The sequence below is a fragment of the Manacus vitellinus genome, unplaced genomic scaffold (assembly GCF_001715985.3).
Source record: "Manacus vitellinus isolate BGI_N305 unplaced genomic scaffold, ASM171598v3 scaffold_115_pilon, whole genome shotgun sequence".
Lineage (NCBI taxonomy): Eukaryota > Metazoa > Chordata > Aves > Passeriformes > Pipridae > Manacus > Manacus vitellinus.
Window position 1 is genome coordinate 506,513 of NW_021938866.1, and position 20,697 is coordinate 527,209.

Below are 20,697 nucleotides of genomic sequence, written 5' to 3' on the forward strand. Positions count from 1 at the left end.
AAAAGCTCCAGATATAATGGGATATTCCTGGTGTCTTCCCAAACATCCTCTACAGAGCAAGAGACAGGAATGAATGGAATACTGTGGAATGAAAATAAATGGATTATTGTTTGTGGCCAAGAGCTGGAGAGGGGTAAAACACAGGTTTATGGGAGGGATTTTGGGGAATCACAGGTGTTCCCAGCGTGGGCAGAAAAGGAGGGGAGTATGGGAAGGACTCCTGGGAATGGCAGGTGTTGCCAGTGTGGTTGCCCTGGGAAACTGTGGCTGCCCCTGGATCCCTGGAAGTGTCCCAGGCCAGGGTGAACAGGGTTTGGAGCAACCTGGAATATTGGAAGATGTCCCTGCCCATGGCAGGGGTGAAGCTGGATGAGCTTTAAGGCCCCTTCCATCCCAACCCACTCCGGCATTCCAAGCATCCCTATGAACATGCAGAGTATCCCACACTGGGATCAGCTGTCTGGGAAGGACGCTTTGCCCTCAGGAGTAAATCCCGAGGCTTCCAGAGCTTTTCACACCCACATCTCTGGCTTTACTTCCATGGAAAATGACAGCACGATACCTGGTTAAAATTCCTCTGGTTTACTGTGACAGTGACAAAATGGGATAACAGGGAATCCCTTGGGACTGCTGCAAACTTTCCTTAGTCCTGGAGAGAAAGTTGGGACACACACGAGAGGCAGAGCAATTCAAGTCCCTCGGGGAAGAGACAGTGAGTCTTGGACTTTGTGACAGGGAGTCGAGGAGAATTTCCTGAAAGCACTCGGAGCCGAGTGGATTCGCCTCGTGCTCAGAGGGTTGGGGCTACTTAGATATTTATAAGGAAAATCCAAGGAGCTGGGCGTGTTTTCCATTATCCAGATTTCCTATAAAAAATGAATACCCATCGGCACAGCGAAGCCGTGGCTGCGCTCGCTGCTCCCTGCAGCAAAACTGTGGTGGCTTAGGATCCTGGCTCAATCCTCCATTTATTTGCCCCACTCAAGTTTTTTATAGGATATAAATTACGGGAGATCAATGGGAATTAGGAATTCAGAGAATTTAAGAGAAAGGAGCGTCACTGAATTATTTAAATGAGGGAAAACCCAAACCAGCACCGACCTCAAACCCTTGTACACAGGTGTGGGGTCACACTGGGCACCGTGTGCCAGGGCCTCCCCACCCTCCCAGTATCCCATCAGAAGCACTGGGAAGCATTCCCTGTGGCCTGTCCCTCCATCCCTTGTCCCCACTCCCTCTCCAGCTCTCCTGGAGCCCCTTCAGGCCCTGGAAGGGGCTCTCAGCTCTCCCTGGAGCCTTCTCTTCTCCAGTGAACCGCCCCCAGCTCTCCCAGCCTGGCTCCAGAGCAGAGGGGCTCCAGCCCACGGAGCAGCTCCGTGGCCTCCTCTGGACTCACTGTAGGGTGTATTTAGAGCCCTTATCCCGTTTTCCCTGGCCAGCCCCTCTCCAGAACATCCATCCCAGGCTGCAGAGCGAGGGCCCCGCAGAGTCCGGGGCAGAGCAGCCTTTGGCCCCAGGGGCAGTTGGGATTTCGGGGTCTCCCTTGGGGTGGTCTCCAGGCTTTGCTGGGAATTCTGGGGGCTCCCTGAGCTTCCCCCAGGCCCCACAGGATCCCTAACGAGGCGCTCACATCCATGGGAGTGACGGGATACTCGGAGCCGGATGATTTAGGGCCCTAAGCGCCGTGTTGACACTGGCAGTGGGAGCCCTGGAGTGCCTCAGGTCGGATCGCGGCGCGGACACGGATTTATGAGGTGGTTGCAGACAAGCCATTTAGCACAGAGATGCTGACATTTCTGGGGATGCCCAATTCCAGGCGGGAATGCTGAAATATGGAGTTTACGGAGCGATTGAGCAAGTGGGGCCACATTGTTTTGATTCTCCTCCCCCAGGGGAGTCGGGGCTGATCCTGGTTTTGTTTACACAGGAATTAATCACAGAGATCATTCCTGATGGTGGGGCTGGAGGAGCTCATAATTTCCCCAAATTGAGGGCTCAGCTGATCCCATCAATTCCATTTTCCAGTAAATTTTGTTGGGTTTGTTTTATCCAAATCCTTCAAGTTTCATCTCGTTGTGTTTTCCCAATTAATCTGAACCAGATTAATCCTCGTTAATGCTCCTCTCCACACAATGGCTTTTGTTGGGCTCCCAGGCCTGGGGTGTGGGAACTTCCTTCCCAGCTCCTATTCCAGGCTCATATTCAGCTGGAGCTGGGAAACCTCGCGCCGCCTTTGGGGCATGGGAGCTTATTCAGAGCTCCTTTTCCCATCCCAGAGGAATTCCTGTGGCACTGTGTCTCCCGTGCTTCTCAAGGTGCTGATGGCAGGAACAGGCCCGTTTTCCAGGCGTCCCATGGATGATGCCGTTGGATTGACTTTGTACAGACATGATTTATTTCGGAGCATCTCCGGAATGAAATTCCAGGCTGGGCTGGACGGGGCTTGGAGCAACCTGGGCTAGTGGGAGGTGTGCAGCCCACGGCACGGGATGAGTGAAATTCCCAGTCCTCCCCATTCCTGGGTCTGTTGGGTGGCTCTGTAAGTGAGCACAGAGGCACATCCCGGGCTGTTCCGGGGGAGCTGCTCCGTGCACACATCAACAGGATGTTGTTGGTCCCGGAGCTGCTGACAGCCGATGCCGGCAGGAAGGAAGCTTCCAAGCCCTCGGATCGAGCCTTGGCGGCGGCCAAAGGAAATGAGCCATGTCCTGCTCTCATTGTGCTGTGGCCCCGGCATTCCCAAGGGATCCCATCCCGGGCCTTGTCTGGCACAGAGGGACTTAACTCATATTTTGTTTTGGTGGGTTTGTGACGGGCCTGTCGTTGCTCCCTGCAAACACTCCCTGCCCTAACTGGATTTGCAGCCTCCAGTGATAGTTCTGGGAGGAAAAAAACAGGGAATTCTTGTTGATACAGTTCTGATGTCCTCATGGAATAGGCTGGGTTGGAAGGACCTTAAAGCTCAGCTGCTCCAACCTCTTCCACTGGACCAGCTTGCTCTAAGCTGGCCTTGGACACTGCCAGGGGTCTGGAGATCAAATATCATGGGATGCTTCCAGCTGGACAGCCAGGACAGCTCTGCCTCAATGGGTTATGGAAACTGGGATTAGGACCATCCCAGTTACATCCTGCAGCCTGGACTCATGCGGTCCTGGAATAGTGAGTCAGCTCTTGTCATTCCGCTGGTTTTTGGGGGTCCTGGCAGTGATTCCGTGTTTCGGTGGCTGAGGGGATCCCAGGATTAACCAGCCCTTCGTGGGGTGAAGTAAAGTGGAGTTTAAAGATCCCCAATAGAAGGCTGTGCCTGGCACCCCGATGGATACCTCCAGGCTGCTGGATATCTGCAGGCTGCTTTAAAGCCCTGGATTATCCTGGGGGCAAAGCCCAGCCTGGAGCAAAGCGGCGGGAGGGGGGAAGGTATCCCAGCCCCTCGCCGGTGTTTATAGCACAGGTTTATTGCTGAAGGGAAGACAGATCGCCGGGCGTTCCTCCAAATTCCTGGCAGCTTCCCTTTGCTAGGCACTAATGTTGGGATTAGCGGGTCGTTGGGAAGCCATTACCTTTCTGCACCTCCCTAATTGCTTCTCTCAGGCAGAGCAGAACCACCGGCTCCTAAAGCTGCTCGTTGTGAAAGGTGGGGTTTGGGGCGGGCTGGATTCCTGTGGAGCTTTGTCCGTGCCTTTTGTAGGGTCAGTCTATAGGATCTCTGATTGTTTGAATGGATATATGGTCAGGTGAGGGACCAAAGCCAGGCCTCTCCGTGCTTGTGTCACCTTGTAACAGTGAGATCAACATGTCAGGGTGGCAGGAGGGATGTGGAGCTGCTGGAGCAAGTCCAGAGGAGCCCACAGAGCTGCTCCGAGGGCTCTGGAGCCAGGCTGGGAGAGCTGGGAATGTTCACCTGGAGAAGGGAAAGATCCAGAGAGACCTTGGAGCCCCTTCAGGGCCTAAAGGGGCTCCAGGAGAGCTGGAGAGGGACTGGGGACAAGGCATAGAGGGACAGGACAAGGGGAATGCTTCCCACTGGTTTCGATGGGATATTGGGAAGGAATTCTTCCCTGTGAGGGTGGGGAGGCTCTGGCCCAGGTTTCCCAGAGGAGGAGGAGGAGGTGGCACCACTCAGCCAAATGATTCCAGAGTGGTTTGGGTTGGAAGGGATTTTAAGGATCAGCTCATTCCCATCCCCTGCCATGGGCAGGGACACCTATCCCAGGTTATTCCAACCTGGTCTTGGACACTTCCAGGGATGGGGCAGCCACAGTTGCTCAGGTGAATAAAAGATAGGTTTAGATTTAGAATAGACATTAAAAATGCTTTATTTGGGGATATTAGTGACTAAGGAATGGGAAAAACAGCAGTTGGGATACAAACCCAATCTTACAGCTGTTTCCATGCTCTTTGTGTCTCTTCATTCCACTGATCCCTCTTTGTTTACTTCTTCTAAATAGGGATAATTAAAGGAAATTGGGCTTCTCTCCACGTGAGTTTGGGGCCATCACAAATCCCCAAAATGCTGGCTGGGAGAGGCACCCTGCCCTTTCCACACGGGATGGAGTGACAGGACACAGGGAATGGCTTCCAGCTGGGTTAGATGGGATACTGGGAAGGAATTCCTGCCAGGTCCCTCCCGAGGGAATCATGGCCCCCTCAGAACAGGAGCTCTGGAAGTTTCTCCTGAGCATATAGGCAGGCTGAAAGGGAGCAGCTGCTGCGGGAGCAGAGGGCAGAGATGAAGGAGCCTTCAAGGGCCCCTCGCTCCAGGAGCTTTCCCTTCCAAATCCCACCTGGTGTCACGGAAGCGATTCCTGGCAGAGACTTCGAGGGCTGGGCATGGAAGGGGGCAAGTTTTCCAAAAGTGCCAAAGGATTCCATTTGAGCAATTTGAGTTGTGGTGCCTCCAGATTCCTGGGAAAAGGCCCAGGGAAGCTGGATCCAGGGGAAGGCGAGGAGAAGCTGTGCAGGGCAGGTGCTGGAGCTGGAGGAGCTTTGGCAGATATGTTTGGATATAACTTTGGAACAGGTTGTCCGGAGAAGTTGTGGATATCCCACCACCCCTGGAAGTGGCCAGGGTGGATGGGGCTGGCATAAAGTGGTCTAGTGGAAGGTGTCCCTGCCCATGGCAGGGGGTGGAATGGAATGATCCTTAAAATCCCTCCCCACCCAAACCATTGTGGGATCGGAGGATTCCATTTGGTGTCCATTTTTATCCTGCAGGAGGGACAGACATCCATGAGGAAGGGAATGAAATCCATGGCAGGGGGCTGCAATTAGAGGATTTCCAAGGTCCCTTCCAAGCCAAACCATCCCAGGATTCTAGTTCCAAGCCCTTGCCATGGGCATGGACACATCCCCTCTCCCTGACCTTTTCCCAGTGGTTTATCTTCCCTCCCCAAGGCTGGATTAGAGCAGGGAAATCCCAGCCTGTCCTTAGGGTTTCCCAGTTCCCTTGCTGTGCTGTAAAAATCCAGGTAATCAGTGACTTACGATTCCTATGGAATCGGGCTGGGGGGGATTTGTCCCTTTGGGTTGCTCTTCCTTGCCTGGGAAGTTCCAGATCTGCTCCTGCCAGTGGCCGGTGGCTCCCAGCGTTTGCCGAGGGCGACCCACCCACTTTATATGCAAATGCCCTTTGATATCATTGGCAGACAGAGGCGGCCATGGAAATTAAAGTGGAATTAAAATTCCCTTCTCCAAACCCCCCAAACCGAGCACAAAATGTCCTTGCAATCCACTGGATGTCTTTTCCTGGTGGGATCTGATTTCCCTTGCATCCTGTCTGCAGTCAGACCAGGATCCTTTATTCCCTGCACGGGGACACCTTCCACTACCCCAGGTTGCTCCAAGCCCCACCCAACCCCGCCTTGGACATTCCAGGGATGGAGCCGCCACCCTGTCATGTCAGGGAGTTGTGAGAGCCAGCAGGTCCCTCCGAAGCTCTGGAAAAGCTGGAATGATGCAGATGGAGCAGAAAGTATCCGGGTATGGCTGCCCAACAATGTGGGGGTTTGTGAGCTCACCCCACGGCAGGACAATGGGATCTTTGTTGGGAATATCCAGGCTGGGAACAGTTGAGTTTGTTTACCCTGCTGGTGTTTCACAGCGGTGTCTCCGTGGATATTTGTGCAGGCTTTGGGAATTTCAGGCACCAAAGAAAGGGCCCATCTGATCCCAGGAATGACTTTCTCCTCCTCCCCTCCCCTCCCTGCCTCTGTTGTTTGGGGTTTGTTTTCTCCAGTCCTGATATTTGGAGCCAAAAGCTTCTGGAAGAGAAAGGCCCTGGGGGATGTGCAGTTTAAACTTCCCAATCCCTGAGCTGATCCAGTCTCCAGGTTCGCTCTGGTTTTGACACAATTCCTACAAGGAGGATTGTGATTTTAAGGATCATCTTCTTCCAGGTGCCCCAGAGAAGCTGTGGCTGCCCCATCCTTGGAATTGTCCAAGACCAGGTTGGAGCAGCCTGGGATAGTGGAAGGTGTCCCTGCCCATGGCAGGGGGTGGTACTGGATGATCCTTGAAATCCCTTCCAGCTAAACCATCCATGATTCCATGACTCTTTAAATCCCACCTTTTTGATCATGTATTTCCTGAAAAAAATTCCCCAACCTGCCCATGATGATTCTCTTATTGGAATATCCTGTTGTCTAATGTGGTTAAATCAGGTTGATTTCTCAAATTCTGGCATTCTGGGCAAATAACATCAGCATCCCAGTTTATAACTCTGGGATAAATCCAAGCTCCAATAAGTCCCTGGAGTATTTTTGCCATGATTTTGGAGCCACTGGAGTTTCCCATTCCCAATCACCCCCATGACAGGACTTGGAAGGACCACAATAAACTCCTGGAATTTGGTTTAGGAGCCTACAAACCTTCAGGATCATCCAGTTCCACCCCGTGCCGTGGGCAGGGACACCTTCCCGGCTGGCTGATCCTGGAGGTCTCTTCCAACCGTGATTATGATTCCATGCGTTTGAAAAGCTCTGGAAATTTAGGATATTTCCCAAATCCATCTTCTTCCACAGGTGGAGCTTATTGTGGGGCTCAAAGGTCCATGTCTTCACCTTCTTTTCCCTGGAGCTGAGATAAAGCCTTGGTGTTAGAACAAGAGCTCCGTGTTCGTCTCTGACTGAGGAATCAGGGCTTGGATTTGGGGCTTTTCTCGGGAAGCACCGGAGCAGGAGCCAATCCCCACAGATTGTCCTGATGAGAACTAAAGGGCCTTTTTCCAATCAGGGGAATAACCGGATTAGGCCCCTGTGTTGTGTCAGCCCGCCCGGATTCGATTAGGGCCGGGGAAATGGATTTGTCCGTCACAGTTACTTCATTAGGGCCCCTCAGTGATGGCTTGCAGGGAGTCGGGAGCACAAACACAGGGAGAACTGGGAGAGGCCGGCACGAGACTCCGGGCAAAACGCGCGGCACGCACCGCTCCTCGTTTTCTGAAGGAGCACTGGGAGGTTGGGAAGGAATTCCCAGCTGGGAGGGGGGGAGGCCCTGGAATGGATTTCCCGGAAGATGCCCCATCCCTGGAAGTGTCCAAGGCCAGCTTGGAATAACCTGGTCTCTGGAAGGTGTCGCTGCTCATGGGAGTGGACAGTCCTTAAAACCCCTCCCATCCCACCCCATTCCATGATTGTTTGCTTCCAAAAGAACCCAGGCTGCCCAGAGCCCTCCAGGTGCTGGTGGTGGAAGCTCTGCCCGTCCCAATCCCTGGGATGGCATCCAGTGGTTTTTAGCTCCACAGAGTGAATTGGCTGTTCCACAACACGAGTGATTTTTGAGGATCCTGCTAATTAACCCTCTGGAATGATTGAGTGGGTCTGTCAGGGAAATGATCCACACTTTCTTTCCCTTTTTTTTTTTCCTGGAGTTTAATTAAATATTTACCTTGGAGTGCCTCGTGCTGTGAACACCTTCATCTGTTCTGGAGATAATGGAATTCCTAATTGGGGGAAAGTGGGAAACTCTATCAATGTGTCAGGATTTGGGTCTTGGGAATCCCACGGATTCAGTCCCAGTACCTGGATTTTGAGTGTTCCTCAGATTCCCACTGCTCCCAGAAGCTGGATGGACAGGTGGGAAGGGAGCTGCTGGTGGGTTTTGGTAGCACTTGGAGAAAGTTTTTCCAGCCAGAAACACCCAAAATGTGGGTTTTGAATTCCATTAAAGCTCCTGTTTGTGCGTGGAAAAGGCAATGGATGCTGGCATTCCCCAGGGATGGTGTGGGGATGTGGGAGTGAGCTGGGAAACAGCACTGCAATGGGCCAAAACAGTGTTTGAGATCAATGTCAATCCCGTTTCCTGAGGTTTGACATAAAAAGGAAGGAATTTGAGCACTTCCAGTGCTTCCATGTGTTTTTCCAGGGAGGTTGTGGATTCCCCATCCCTGGAAGTGTCCCAGGCCAGGCTGGAGCAATCTGGGATAGTGGAAGGTGTCTGGGTGGGAACCAGATGATCCTTTAAATGCCTTCCACACCAACCCATTCTGTGAAAAGCAGAGCAGGAATACTGGGAATGTCCCGTTGTATCCATGGATCAGGCACATCCCACCTCCCCTTCCCTGAGTGACCCTCGAGTGTAAAACACACTCTGCCCTTTCCCCTCCAGCTTTTCCTGTTGGACAATCGCATTTCACCTGTCTGTCCATCCCTGTTTTCTGCCGGAGATTTGGGTCGGGTTGGAGCTGTGTCAGTGATGCCGCTCCCGAGTGTCAGGAACTCAATCCAGCGCTGGAATTGCGCCGCTCCAGCCCCCGTTCCTGAGGGTCCAGCTCGTTCCCGCCGTGCATTTCAATGAGTTAATTGGAGCTCCAGGTCAGGAGCCGCTTCCCGGCCCCTGGTTCTTAATTAAAGGCACCGGGAGATTAATTTGAAGCGTTAATTTAAAAGTGCCGGCACAAAAGGCAGGAATTATTGCCACTAAAGAACTTCCTTGTCCCCAGATGTAGAAGACAGAACCAGCTCAGGGTCCTGGGGGAATGCAGGCCATCCGAGTCCATCCCGGGTAAGTACATCTAATCTCCCTCCCTCAGCCTGGGAACGTGCAATCCAGGACAGACGGGCCCGGCCGCTCGGCTGCTCCTTCAAGGGCCTTTTAATATTCAACCTGCGCCTGGGCTCGGATCCGGCACCTGCTCCGGGGGAACTGGAGCATCTCGGGCCCTGGGAAGGTGTCCCTGCCCACCCATGGCATGGTCTGTAAGGTCCCTTCCACCCCCAGCCATCCCATGATTTTTAGGGATATTAATTAGCCATTTATTGCGGGGCTCCCTCAGCCCCGGCCCCACCCGAGTGCAGCCAGCACAGGCTGTTTCCCAGGGTTTCACCCCCTGCACTGGGATTTTTAGGGATTGGGGGTGTCCCCAAGCCTGAGGGGAGGGCCAGCCCCCATCCCTGTGCCAGGGCTCACATTCCATGGCCATCCCTGGCCATTCCATGGCCACTGACCACCCCTGGCCATCCCATGTCCCCCCCAGCCATTCCATGACCACTGACCTTCGTGCCCCTGTTCCCAATGGAGCATCCCAGCTTTTCCCTTCCTCCAGGCTGAGCATGGCTGGTGCCTCAGCTCTGCGCTGCTCATTCCCTGTTTATCCCCCTTTATTCCCTCCAAACCCATAGAGAACACTCAGAGTTTCTCTCTTCCTCGTGCCCTGAGTTAAATTTGTTCTAATTCCTGTTTAATTGTATTCCCATTAATTGGAAGGCTCAGGGCTCCAGCAGCTCTGTGCCCTGGAACGGGGAGGAGGAGCGGGATTGGGCCCTCCATCCCCTCTCCATCCCCTCTCCATCCCCTCTCCACCCCCTCTCCATCCCCTCCTCATCCCCAATCCAGGGCCTTTCCCTCGAGGTGGCCCAGGGGGATCCCCGATTTCCCTATCCCTCGGAGGGGAGGAATCCCAGTACCTTTTCTTCTCCATCCTGCTTTGCATCCCTGACGTCATTCCCGCCCGGCACGTTGATTTTTCTCCCCTTTTTTCCCCCTTGACACTTGTATTGCTTCCCAGGGAAAAATGTTTTGAAAAGGAAGTTGGGAATTGGCACACACTGATTATTTCTGCCTCCAAACCCCTGAATGAAGTTGGGAGATAGAAAGAAAGGGAGCACGAGCCTGGGAGGAATTCGGGAATTTGAATCAGGGCTGGGCATTAACTACCAGAATTATTCCACAAACGGCCTGACCTCGCTTTTCCCTGCTGGAATGGCATTCCCACAGCGGGAGACTCGGCTTCTCCTGACTCTTTCTTCCGTACTGTGAGCAGGAGGACCCTTCTGAGAGGGTTTATTGCCCAGCACAGAATTCCAGGAGCATCATCCCAGTCCTCCGTTCTCCCCATGGTAAAGTCGATTTGTGGTGAACCAAAACATTGAAACAGCATTAAAAAATCCCTGGAACGTGACATTCCAGGGGAAAAAATCCAGGGAATGATGCTTCGTGAGCAGGTTTAACATTTAGCAGGGAATGACGGGCTTGGGGGTCGGGGAAACGCTGCTCCAACGCGTGTTTTATCCCGGTTTCCTGGCAGAACTATGGAGATGGGACTCACTACGATCACATGGCCAGCAGAGACCTCGGCTCCCACGACAATCTCTCTCCTCCCTTTGTCAATTCCAGGATACAAAGTAAGGACATGGAATTTTCTACTTTAATCTGGGGCTGAAATTGGGATATATGAAGCAGAAACAAAATCCAGAGGGTTTAAATCCCTCTTCATTCCTTAGAAGGGTGGGAACATGGGATATGCCTAATTTTTCCTGTTTTAAGGTATAAAAATGTGCTGTGGTGATGCTTATTATTTTTTATATATTTTATATATATATATATATATATATAATTGTGTTTTCTTGCTGGGCTTGGGATGCAAAATTTTCTCAGAGAGGTAAATGGTGTTTTCCTGAGGCTCAGCTTCTCCTTGCCTGGTTGGACACTCTGGGAACGGGATTTTCAAAGCAGAAAAGGCTTTTTGAAAATACAGTAAATAAATAGTAACCCAAGGGACCAAACAGCTGGTGAGGGACACTTGGAATGTTGTTTGGAGGGGAACAGATCGCTGCCTGCTGGGATCTGGACTCCAGATCCTTGGATCTGATTGAGGGGAGCCCAGGTGGGCAAGAGGTACCTGGATTGTATCAGTCACAGTGGGGAATCCTGGGATCAGCTCTGGGCTCGCCAGGTACAGGATAATGAGGGGCTGGAGCGTGTGCAGGGAAGGGAAGAGAGTTTGGGAATGCTCTGGAGCAGCAGGAGTGGCTGAGGGAGCTGGGGGGGCTCAGCCTGGAGAAAAGGAGGCTCAGGGGGGACCTTCTGGCTCTGCAACTCCCTGATGGATCCAGGGGGGAATTGGGCCCTGCTCCCAGGGAACAAGGGACAGCAGGAGAGGGAAGTGCCTCAAGTTTCACCAGGGGAAGGTCTGGTCGGACGCCAGGAGGAATTTCCTCCTGGAAAGGGTGGTCAGGCCTTGGAAGGGGCTGCCCAGGGGAGCAGGGATCCAGGTGGATCCCCATCCCTGAAGGTGGCACTCAGTGCTCTGGCCTGGGATCAGTCCCAGCTTGGACTCCATGGATCCTGGAAGGTTTTGCAGCCTCAGGACTCCTGGGATTTGGCTTTGGTCCCCCCTGCGTGGCCGAGGAGAGGCTGGGATTGGTCAGGAGTGACTGCTGGCTCCCGCAGTTAACGAGGGTGATTAAAGTGAAGAGGTGATGTCAGTGTCCCTCCACCTCTGGCTGGGCCAAGATCCCGCCCCAGTTCCCTCAGAGAACTCATCCAGCTCCGCTTTACAGCCCTGAGCCCGCTCCAAGGAAAACACGGAGCTGGGGCTGCCATAGATCACTCCACAGCCCCCCCAGCCGTCCCTCGGCCCGCGGGATTGGGAAAGAGCTGGGAGTTGTTGAGCAGTGCTGGAGCTTGGAGTGGTTCGTGTGGATTCCCAGCCAAGGCACGGTTACGACAGTTTGGGAAAGGCTCGGGAGAAGCCAAGAAAAGCAGGGAAATTTCACCACTCCCTCCCGCACTCACGCCACGGGGCCGAGGGAGAGCACAGGGAGCCAGGGAGAGCCGCTGCTGCTGCTTCCCACCTGAACATTTACCTGCAAACCAGCAAACCTGGAAGCATCTCGCCCTCTCCTACCTGGCCTGGGCTTCCCGAAAAATCTCAGTCCTGCTTCTCCCAGTTTTAAGGAAAACAGTGTTTTCCCTTGGTTTAAGAAATATTTGGTTTATAAAAACGCAGTTGGGGGCACCTGGGGAAGGAATGCAGAGGGATTCGGGATTCCAGAGTTCCTGATAAGGGATTTGGGGAGCATCCTCATGTTTCTAGAAGGTCCTGCTTAATTGCCTTGGAGGGGTTTTCCCGGCTGTGATAGTGGGATGGGTGCAGGTGTCCCTCCTGCTCCAGCATTCCCAGGGAATGGACTGGGAGAGCTTTGTGTGGGAGTGGGAACCCATAAGCAGCAGCAGGACAGATGCTGCAGTTATGGATATCCAGGATGGGGTCTGGGAGTGTTCCGTGCTCCGGTTGTGTCAGCATTTGGGATTTTGGGAGGAATTTATGTGCACGGCTCTTCACTTGGACCAGACTGTGGCTCCGACTCCACTTATTCCAAATGGATTCCCTCATTTCCCTTCCCCTGGCAGCGCTCTGGACTCTCCCAAGGAAAGCTTCCTGTCAATTTGGGTGTCAGGATCCGGCTGTGGGTTCCTTTCCATCCTTTCTCCCCTTTCCCTTGGCAACTGATCCAGAGCCTGACAATCCTCCCCCTTAAAATGGTTCATACTGGTGTGTTCCATCAGCTCGGCTGGAGTGGCTCCTGCTGTGGGATGGGGGCTGTGGAATCATGGGATTCAGGTTGGAAAAGCCCTCTGGGACCATGGAGTCCACCACTAACCCCTGTCCCCGCGTGTGGCACGTCTGGCGTCGCTTCTCATCGCCCCTCCCCTTCCCAGGCATCCTCGTTGGGAATGCTGCTTGTCCTGCTCCTTGGAATACCCTGTTAAAGGGACGGGAAATCATTTCCCATTGCTTTTCGACCCTGCGTGACTTCCTGGAGCATTTCCCTGCAGGGAAGTGGTTCAGTGCTCCCGGGGGGATTTTGGGATTGTCCTGTGCAGGGCCGGGAGCTGGACTCAGTGACTCCCTTCCCAGTGAGGAGATTCCAGGATCCTGTGATTCCAGGGAGGTTCCAGGTGCTGCTGGTTTAGGTGGTGACCTCTGGGTGATAATTTGTCATGGTTCTTGTGGTCATCATGTGACAGCTGCAGGTTCCTTGGAATTCCATCCCTCTCCTGGCTTTGCCTACCAGGATTATTTAGGTTTGTGCTTCCAAGTGCTCTGAACATCCCTAGGAGAGCTGGAATTTTGTGCAGATTAGGGAAGTTTCCCCAACACAGTGTTAAAAGGCCCCGCTTCCAGTTGCTAAACTGTCAGCGTCTGGGCAGGAATTTTCCATGCTGGGGCTCTGACTCAGCCGGCTCTGTGGTTTTTTACCCTTCTGCAGGACTGATTTCAACATTCCCTCAAGTGGGATTCCATTTCACCTCGGCACTTTTGGGATTTGCTCGGTTGGGAACATTAATTCCCTTTCACACCACCTCTGTTATGTCAGGTGGCTCCTGCTCTGCAGCTGGAGCAGGGAAGGGGCACCAGAAACCGGGAGGGAAGCAACAAAACCCGTCCAGGAATTCCAAGGTTGGAAGGGGCTTGCAGCACCCCGGGGTGGTGGGAGTCAGGGTTGGAATGAGGTGGGATTTAAGGTCCTTCCAACCCAAACCAATCTGGGATTCTGGGAACCTAAAAAGGTCAGGAAAGGCCTTTGGAAACCCCAAAACTGGGAATTCCAGGCTCTAGTGTTCCTTTGAAGTGTTTTCCACTCATGGAGCTGATCCAGCCCAGCACCAGTTTTAGGAGAATCATGGCATCATGGAATGGTTTGGGTTGGAAGGGACCTTAAAGCCCAATTTATCCCACCCCCTGCCATGGGCAGGGACACCTCCCACTACCCCAGTGTGCTCCAAGCCCTGTCCAACCCAGCCTTGGACACTCCAGGGACCCTCCATCCTTGGAGACCTTCCAAAGTCATGATTTAATGCTGAGTGGAACCTGGAAAGGTGCTTTAAAATGCTTTGTGGGAGCCACAAAGCTGGAAAGAGAAACACATTCCCACTCCAAGGCAGGAGTTAATAGATTTGTCAGTGCTGCCAGTCAGGATTCCGGGCCCGGCATCCAACTCCAGCCGCTCGACAGTCCCAGAGAAAGGAGATGACAAGGACATCTCCATTTCCTTGGGAAGAGCAGAGATGTGTACATAGAAACTGGCTGCTCTGGCAGCTGAAATGTGAGGTTGGCCTGCAGAGTTTGCTGGGAAGTTTACATTCCTTGGGATCTGGGCCTCAAAGAAGCCGAGTTGTTTTGTGGGACAGGCTGGAGTTGTCCTCTCTGAAGGCAGCAGGAATGGCCTCCTGCCCAGAATCCTGGTCTCCTGTCCATTATCCCAGACTCCTGCCCATAATTCCAGCCCCCTGGCCAGCTCTCCCGTTATGATGCCAGGCTTGGAGCTGGATTTATCCCCTGGAGAGGGAAACAGCTTCTCCAGTGACATCCAGAGGTGCTTTAGTGGTTAAGGAGCTCCTGCTCTTCCCAGGGATTATTGCAGCTTGGCTTTCTAAGCTTTTGTTGCTGGTATTGGTGGCAGAGGGAATTTTGAGCTCCCACCTGTCTGGGCATTAAGAGAAACCTGCAAGTGACTTTCTTAAATATTCATGAAGAGGGAAGAACTCAATCTGGGAAGTGAGATGTGTCCCTGCCCATGATGGGAGGGGTGGGAACGAGGTGGGATTTAAGGTCCCTTCCAACCCAACCCATTCCAGGATTCTATGAATGAAAAAAAAATTCAAATAATAATAATAATTAAAATAACAATAATTAAAATAATAATAATGTAAAAACAATCATGTAAAATAGTAATTTGAAAAATAATAATTTAAAATAATAATTTAAAAAGGAATAAACCACCCAATAATTAAAAAATTACAAAAAAACCCCCAAAACCCAAAACCCAACACCAAAAAACCCCAGGGGTTTCTGACTGAATTCCAGTTTCCTGGAGTTTCCTGGATGAATTTTCTGTGGCTGGAGTGTTTCTTCCTGAGCCTCACCCAGGGATCCCAGGGCTGTTCGGGGGGACACGCCGGGTTGGGATTTGCATTACAGCTGGAAAATGGACATGTGGGAAAATCTGGGAAACAAAACCAATTTGGTGAATTAGTGGGTCATTTCCATAGGCGGTCACGGTCCGTTGGGCAGGGAAAAACAATGGGTTTGTTATGCTCCTGGTTAAAGCCCAGAGTGGCCAACAAAGCCCAGTTTAATTAATAAGCGCTTGGAGCCCGGCCCCGCAGTCTGAACTTCCCAGCCTGGAGAGGTGGGGAATTCAAGGAGGAGCTGCAGGCAGAAAAGCAACTTGTTTTGGGGAGCTTTGGTGGATTCTGCTGGAAAATGATGGATCTGAGGGGTGGGGGGGCTGAGCTGTGCTGCTGGTTTAGGTTTAGGACAAGCTTTGCGCTGTGGTGCTTAAAACTAAGGGCTCCCTGAATACCTGCTGTGATTTTCTGTCTCCATCCAAGACAGAGTGATCCTCCCTTTCTGTGGGAAAACGTGCCGCTCTGGAAGCAAAAAATCCTTTGATTTTTATAGTTAAAATGTGAATTCCTGTCCTCGGGATTGTTCCGGGAATGACTCTTCCCTCGGCTCTCTGGCTGCATTGGGATGGAGGCACGGAATAGGTCAGTCCAGTCTGAGGGATGACAGGAGGGTCCAGGAATTCTCTGCAGCCTCATGCCAGTATATCCCTCTGCCATATGGTCGGAATTATGGGCAGCACCAGTTCTCCCACCACACAAGGCTGGGGGGACACTTTGATCCTGGGACATGCGAAAGGAAAAGCTCCGGAGCATGGATTTAACGGGAACCAGCAGCACTTTAATTCCATTATATTCCTTTCCAACAAAAATCAGAGTATTCCCATTTATCCCTTTATCCCATAGACTTTTGCTACCTTAATATTCCAAAAAGGAGGGATGGGGAGGGATATTCTGGGAAGCAAACCCACTGAATAGATTTGGGAAAGAAGCAATCAGGCCAAGGATCAAATATTGCAATGCTTGACTTTGTGGGTGTTTATATTTGGGGGAATTATCCATGAAAAGCAGGTTGGATTAAAAAAGAATGGAAGGAAAGGAAACTAGGAATAAAAGGTGTAAAATTCCAAGTTCAGGGAAGGTGTGGGATGAGGTTTAGTGTTAAAAGAGGAGCTGAGAGCGAAGAGAGAGGCAGGGGGTGAATTTAAACAATCCCGACAGATTATTGCGATGCAGAAGGAGCATGAGGCCGGAACAGGGAATTTTTAGGACCTCTCAGAGCTGGAAAGGGGAATTTATTGACAGATGATGTAGACACTGCTGAAAAATAAATGGATTTTTCGCCTCAGTGTTCACAAAAGAGGACGGGGAACAGATGCCAGAATCGGCTCTAAATTTCCCAGGAGAGAGGTGAGAAATATTGAAGGAAATAGGGATTATTCCAGACTGGGGGATCACACGGTGGGTGAGAATATCAGTGGAGGGATTAAACTAGAGAGGAGACATCCCAGAATCCTTAAATAAGAGCAGAAGAAGGACTATTCCATGTTTATCCAGCCAAACACCTCCTGACCATCCTTAGTGCCCTCAGCATCCACAGGGCAGGGCTAAATAGGATTTTGGGAAGGAACTTCTGGCTGGGAGGGTGGGGAGGTCCTGGCACAGGTTGCCTGGAGATGTTGTGGGTTCCCCATCCCTGGAAGTGTCCAAGGCCAGGTTGGAATAACCTGGGATAGTGGAAGGTGTCCCTGCTCATGGCAGCAGGTTAGAACAAGGTGGTCCCTTCCAACCCAAGCCATTCCATGATTTTATATCCTTCCCCCTGCCTTGCCTTTCCCCATTACCTTCTTAATTTTCATTTCCAGCACTGGCCCCATTGTGCGCTGAGCATCCAAAAAGCATTTAAAAAGAAATAATTAAACAAAACCCCCTCAGTGGGATACTGAGGGCTGGGGGGGGCTGAAAAAAACCCTCAAAGGGTCTGAGGGTTCTGAAGGGTGGGAAACCCCTCACGGCGCTGAGGGCTCAAATGGCGGAAACCCCTCACAGGGGCTGCTGAGGGCTCAAAATGGCGGAAACCCCTCACAGGGGCTGCTGAGGGCTGGGGGACTGAGGAGCGCGAACCCCTCACGGAGGCTGCTGAAGGTTGCAGAGGCTGCAAAATCCTTTGAGTGTCTGCTGAGAAATGGTGAGGTAAAAAACACTTAAAAGGGTCTGCTGAGGGTTGGGTTGGGGGGCTGAGGGGTCTGAAACCCCTAAAAGGGTTTGCTGTGTGTTGAGGGTCTGAAACCCCTGACGGGGTCTGCTGAGGCCTGGGGGGTCTGAGGGGCACAAAACTCTTGGAAACCCCTCACGGGGCTGAGGGCTCAAAATGGCGGGAAACCCCTCACGGGGGCTGCTGAGGGCTGGGGGGGCTGAGGAGCGCGAACCCCTCACAGGGGCTGCTGAGGGCTATGGAGGCTGAGAGGCACGAAACTCTTCAAGGGTCTGCTGAGAAGTGGTGAGGTGTGAAACCCCTAAAAGGGTCTGCTGAGGGACGAGGGTCTGAGGGGTCTGAAACCCCTCACAGGGTCTGCTGAGGGCAGTGCGGACCCCCTCATGATGGGGGCAATGTGACCCCCCCTCATTCCAGGTGCAATGTGAACCCCCTCATTCCAGGTGGCAGTGTGGACCTCCCTCATTCTGGGGGGCAGTGTGGGCTCCCCTCATGGTGGGGGGCTATGCAGACCCCCCTCGCGATGGGGAACAATGCGATCCCCTCGGGAGCACTTGGCTTCCACAGGCTGGATATCTCTGTTTTCAGATCCACCTGGGGAGTTGCTTTCCTGCCCCCATCCTGGTGGGAAGCCGTGTTAGTTGGGATCTAGTTTGTAACCCCATAAGTGCTGTTGGAGCGTGGCCGACTTAGCGTGTCCTGTTTGCCTCCCTGTTTCCCCATCTCAGCATTCCCAGGAGGATTTCTTGGAGTCAGCCCCCCCTCTTTGCCTGGCAGAGCGAGTCTGTGCCTGGCTTTGATATTCTTTTTCCATGTGGGATGGTTTTGATCCCGTTCTCAGGAGCTGTCATCACCCCCCCCAGCAGTCACGATCCCGGGCTCCGCTCATGTGGCGCACACCTGGAAAATGTTGGGAAGGGCCTGGGCTTTGAAGCTCGGCTTGTTCCCTCCACATATTTGTTCCATCGTGTAATGGGATTTGCTGAGGAGACAGGGCTCAGGGGAACAGGCTGCACTTGAAAGGGAGGGAAGAGAAAATCCAGCAGGATCCGGGTGGGAGAGTCCTGCCACAGGGACGAGCCCTTGACATTGGAATGGGCACTTGGACCTGGCTTGGACATGGGCATTGGGACACGGTTCCTCTAGTTACAAAAACCCTAAAAAGTTCCTCCTAATACAGTTTATTTTTTAAAGGATCCTGGATGGGCTGGATTGGAAGAGATTTTAAGGATCATCTCATTTCAACCCCCTGCCATGGGTAGGGACACCTTCCATAGCCCAGGTTGCTCCAAGCCTTGTCCAACCTGGCCTTGAACATTCCAGGATTGGGCATGCACAGCTGTGGATGTGGATGTGGATGTGGCACAAGGGGATGTCCCTCTCCTCCTGACCGGAGATGGATGGTCTGGGATGGGAATGAGGGTCATGAGGGATTTTAGGAGGTTTAAACATGTAAAAAGGATTTTAGTGATGGATAAGGAAGGAAAGAGGGTGGTGGGAACTTGCAGCTTCCCTGGTGCATGGAACAGAACATGGGCTCCAAAGGGAATGGCAACCTGGGCTGTGGAAATCCATTAGGAATGCTGGGAGCCTCCTCGTGTCTTCCATGCTTAGTGTGGACTTGTGTTCCTGCTTAATGGGGAGCAATACATCCTGGAGCTGATGGGAAACAGCACATCCAAGCTCCCCCAGTCCCAAAATAGGGTTGGTTGGTCTTTTGGGAGTTTCTTTTCCCTCCCAGTTCCCGCCCCCCAGAGTTGATGGTGTGAGATCCATTGGGAAGGGTGAATAGAAGTCAAAGGAAACTCTTTTGGCACTCTGGGAGGGCCGAGGGAGCCGTGTCCCTAATCCTGCCACGGTCCTCGTCACCTTATTATTAGAGCTCTGTAAATCTGGCAGGGATTTGTGTTTGCCAAATATACCCCTGGCCTAGATTTGGGATTATATTTGGAATTCGGGCCAGTTTCCACGCCTGTGCAGTTGGGAATTTTTGCCAGTTTGGAGCATCACCACAGGAAAGGGGATAATGAAGGACAGAGGAGTCAGGAAGGGAGAGAGCTAAGAGTGGAAGGCAAAAAGGACAAAGGAATGTGGAGCACATTCTTGCTTTTCCGCTTGCTCCTTCCTTCCAGATCCCTCATTTTCCATTTCCAGCTCCATTGTTGCCCATTTAGAGGAATTACAGAAATTTCAGCCCCTCTTGGCCACGGGAAGGTCCTGCTGGGGTGGGAGGAGCGGATTTTCCTCAATTAAGGGCCGTAAAGCTGTGACTTCCCAAGGTCAGCAAGGGAATCCAAGGAACAAATCCCAGTGGGAGGTACAGGGTGGGTGGACAGAGTCCAGTCTGTGCTGGGGTTCATTAGGGATAATTATCCATCTCCTCTGGCTGCACTGGGAGGGTGGAGAGGGATATTGCAGAATATGGGTCCTTCTGCAGTGCTGATTCATGAATTATGAACTTGGAGAGGTTTAGATATGTCATAGGAATCATATGGGAATGTGGACCTGGAAAACTCCATCATAGAACCACGGAATGGTTTGGGATAGAAGGGATTTTAAGGATCGTCTCATTCCAAACCCCTGCCATGGGCAGGGACACCTTCCATAGACAAAGTTGCTCCAACGTGGCCTGGAACAAATTCCAGGGATGGGGAATCCACGGCCCCTCTGGGCAATCTGTGCCAGGGCCTCCCCGCCCTCCCAGCCAGGAATTCCTTCCCAATATCCCATCTAAACCAGTGGGAAGCCATTCCCTGTGTCCTGTCCCTCCATCCCTCCTGGGATGCTCCTCTCTGGCAGGAAAGGGATCTGCAGGAATACAGGAGAGAATTCCCAGCCCTGGGAAGTGGAGGCAGCAGAGGCTGGGGCAGAGGGAACCCACCATCATTATTTACCTGACTTGGAGCTCTACCTTTTCCAAAGGACACCAGATCCCTGCAATTATCTGGGAAGGGGGAGGAGATGGGGTTTGGGTGCCTTTGATGTGGAGCTGCATCAGCTCAGCTTTGGGGAATTTCATTTGAAAGGAGCCCTTCACATCTGCTTCTTGTGCTGGAGCCAAAAAAGGGGGATTTATCCCTGCCAATGGGGGGATCCTGGAGGGTGAGAGTGACACAAACCCCTTCCAGCCCTTCCCAGGAAAAGCAGGGGATTAATAATTGGTTAGTTTGGAGAACGGGGCCTTTTCAGCTCAGTGCCTTTGTGTCTTCCTTGAATCCTCTCAGAAATCCCATTTTTCCTTATATTATTAATGCAGCAGCTGTTGCAGCTCAGACAACTTCCAGAGAAATTCTGGAGGAAAAAAAAGGGGTTTGTTTCCATTTTGGGAGCTTTAGTTTTGCTTGCTGCAGTTT

General features: G+C 52.3%; 1 protein-coding gene across 24 annotated transcripts in view; it reads left to right on the forward strand.

Annotated features, from left to right (window-relative positions):
* Positions 1–20,697, forward strand: part of TCF4 (transcription factor 4) — a 117,996-nt gene that overhangs the window by 28,603 nt on the left and 68,696 nt on the right. For 18 of the 24 annotated variants that reach the window (XM_029965687.1, XM_029965675.1, XM_029965670.1 and 15 more), the window contains 2 exons: positions 8,939–9,000; positions 10,523–10,619. The exons of 3 other annotated variants lie outside the window; for them this stretch is intronic. In XM_029965687.1, coding sequence (XP_029821547.1) covers positions 8,939–9,000; positions 10,523–10,619 — 159 coding nt within the window. Of the gene's footprint in view, positions 1–8,938; positions 9,001–10,522; positions 10,620–16,520; positions 16,540–17,209; positions 17,323–20,697 lie in introns of those variants that run through there. 3 more of the 24 variants (XM_029965686.1, XM_029965689.1, XM_029965684.1) reach the window with 3 other exon arrangements.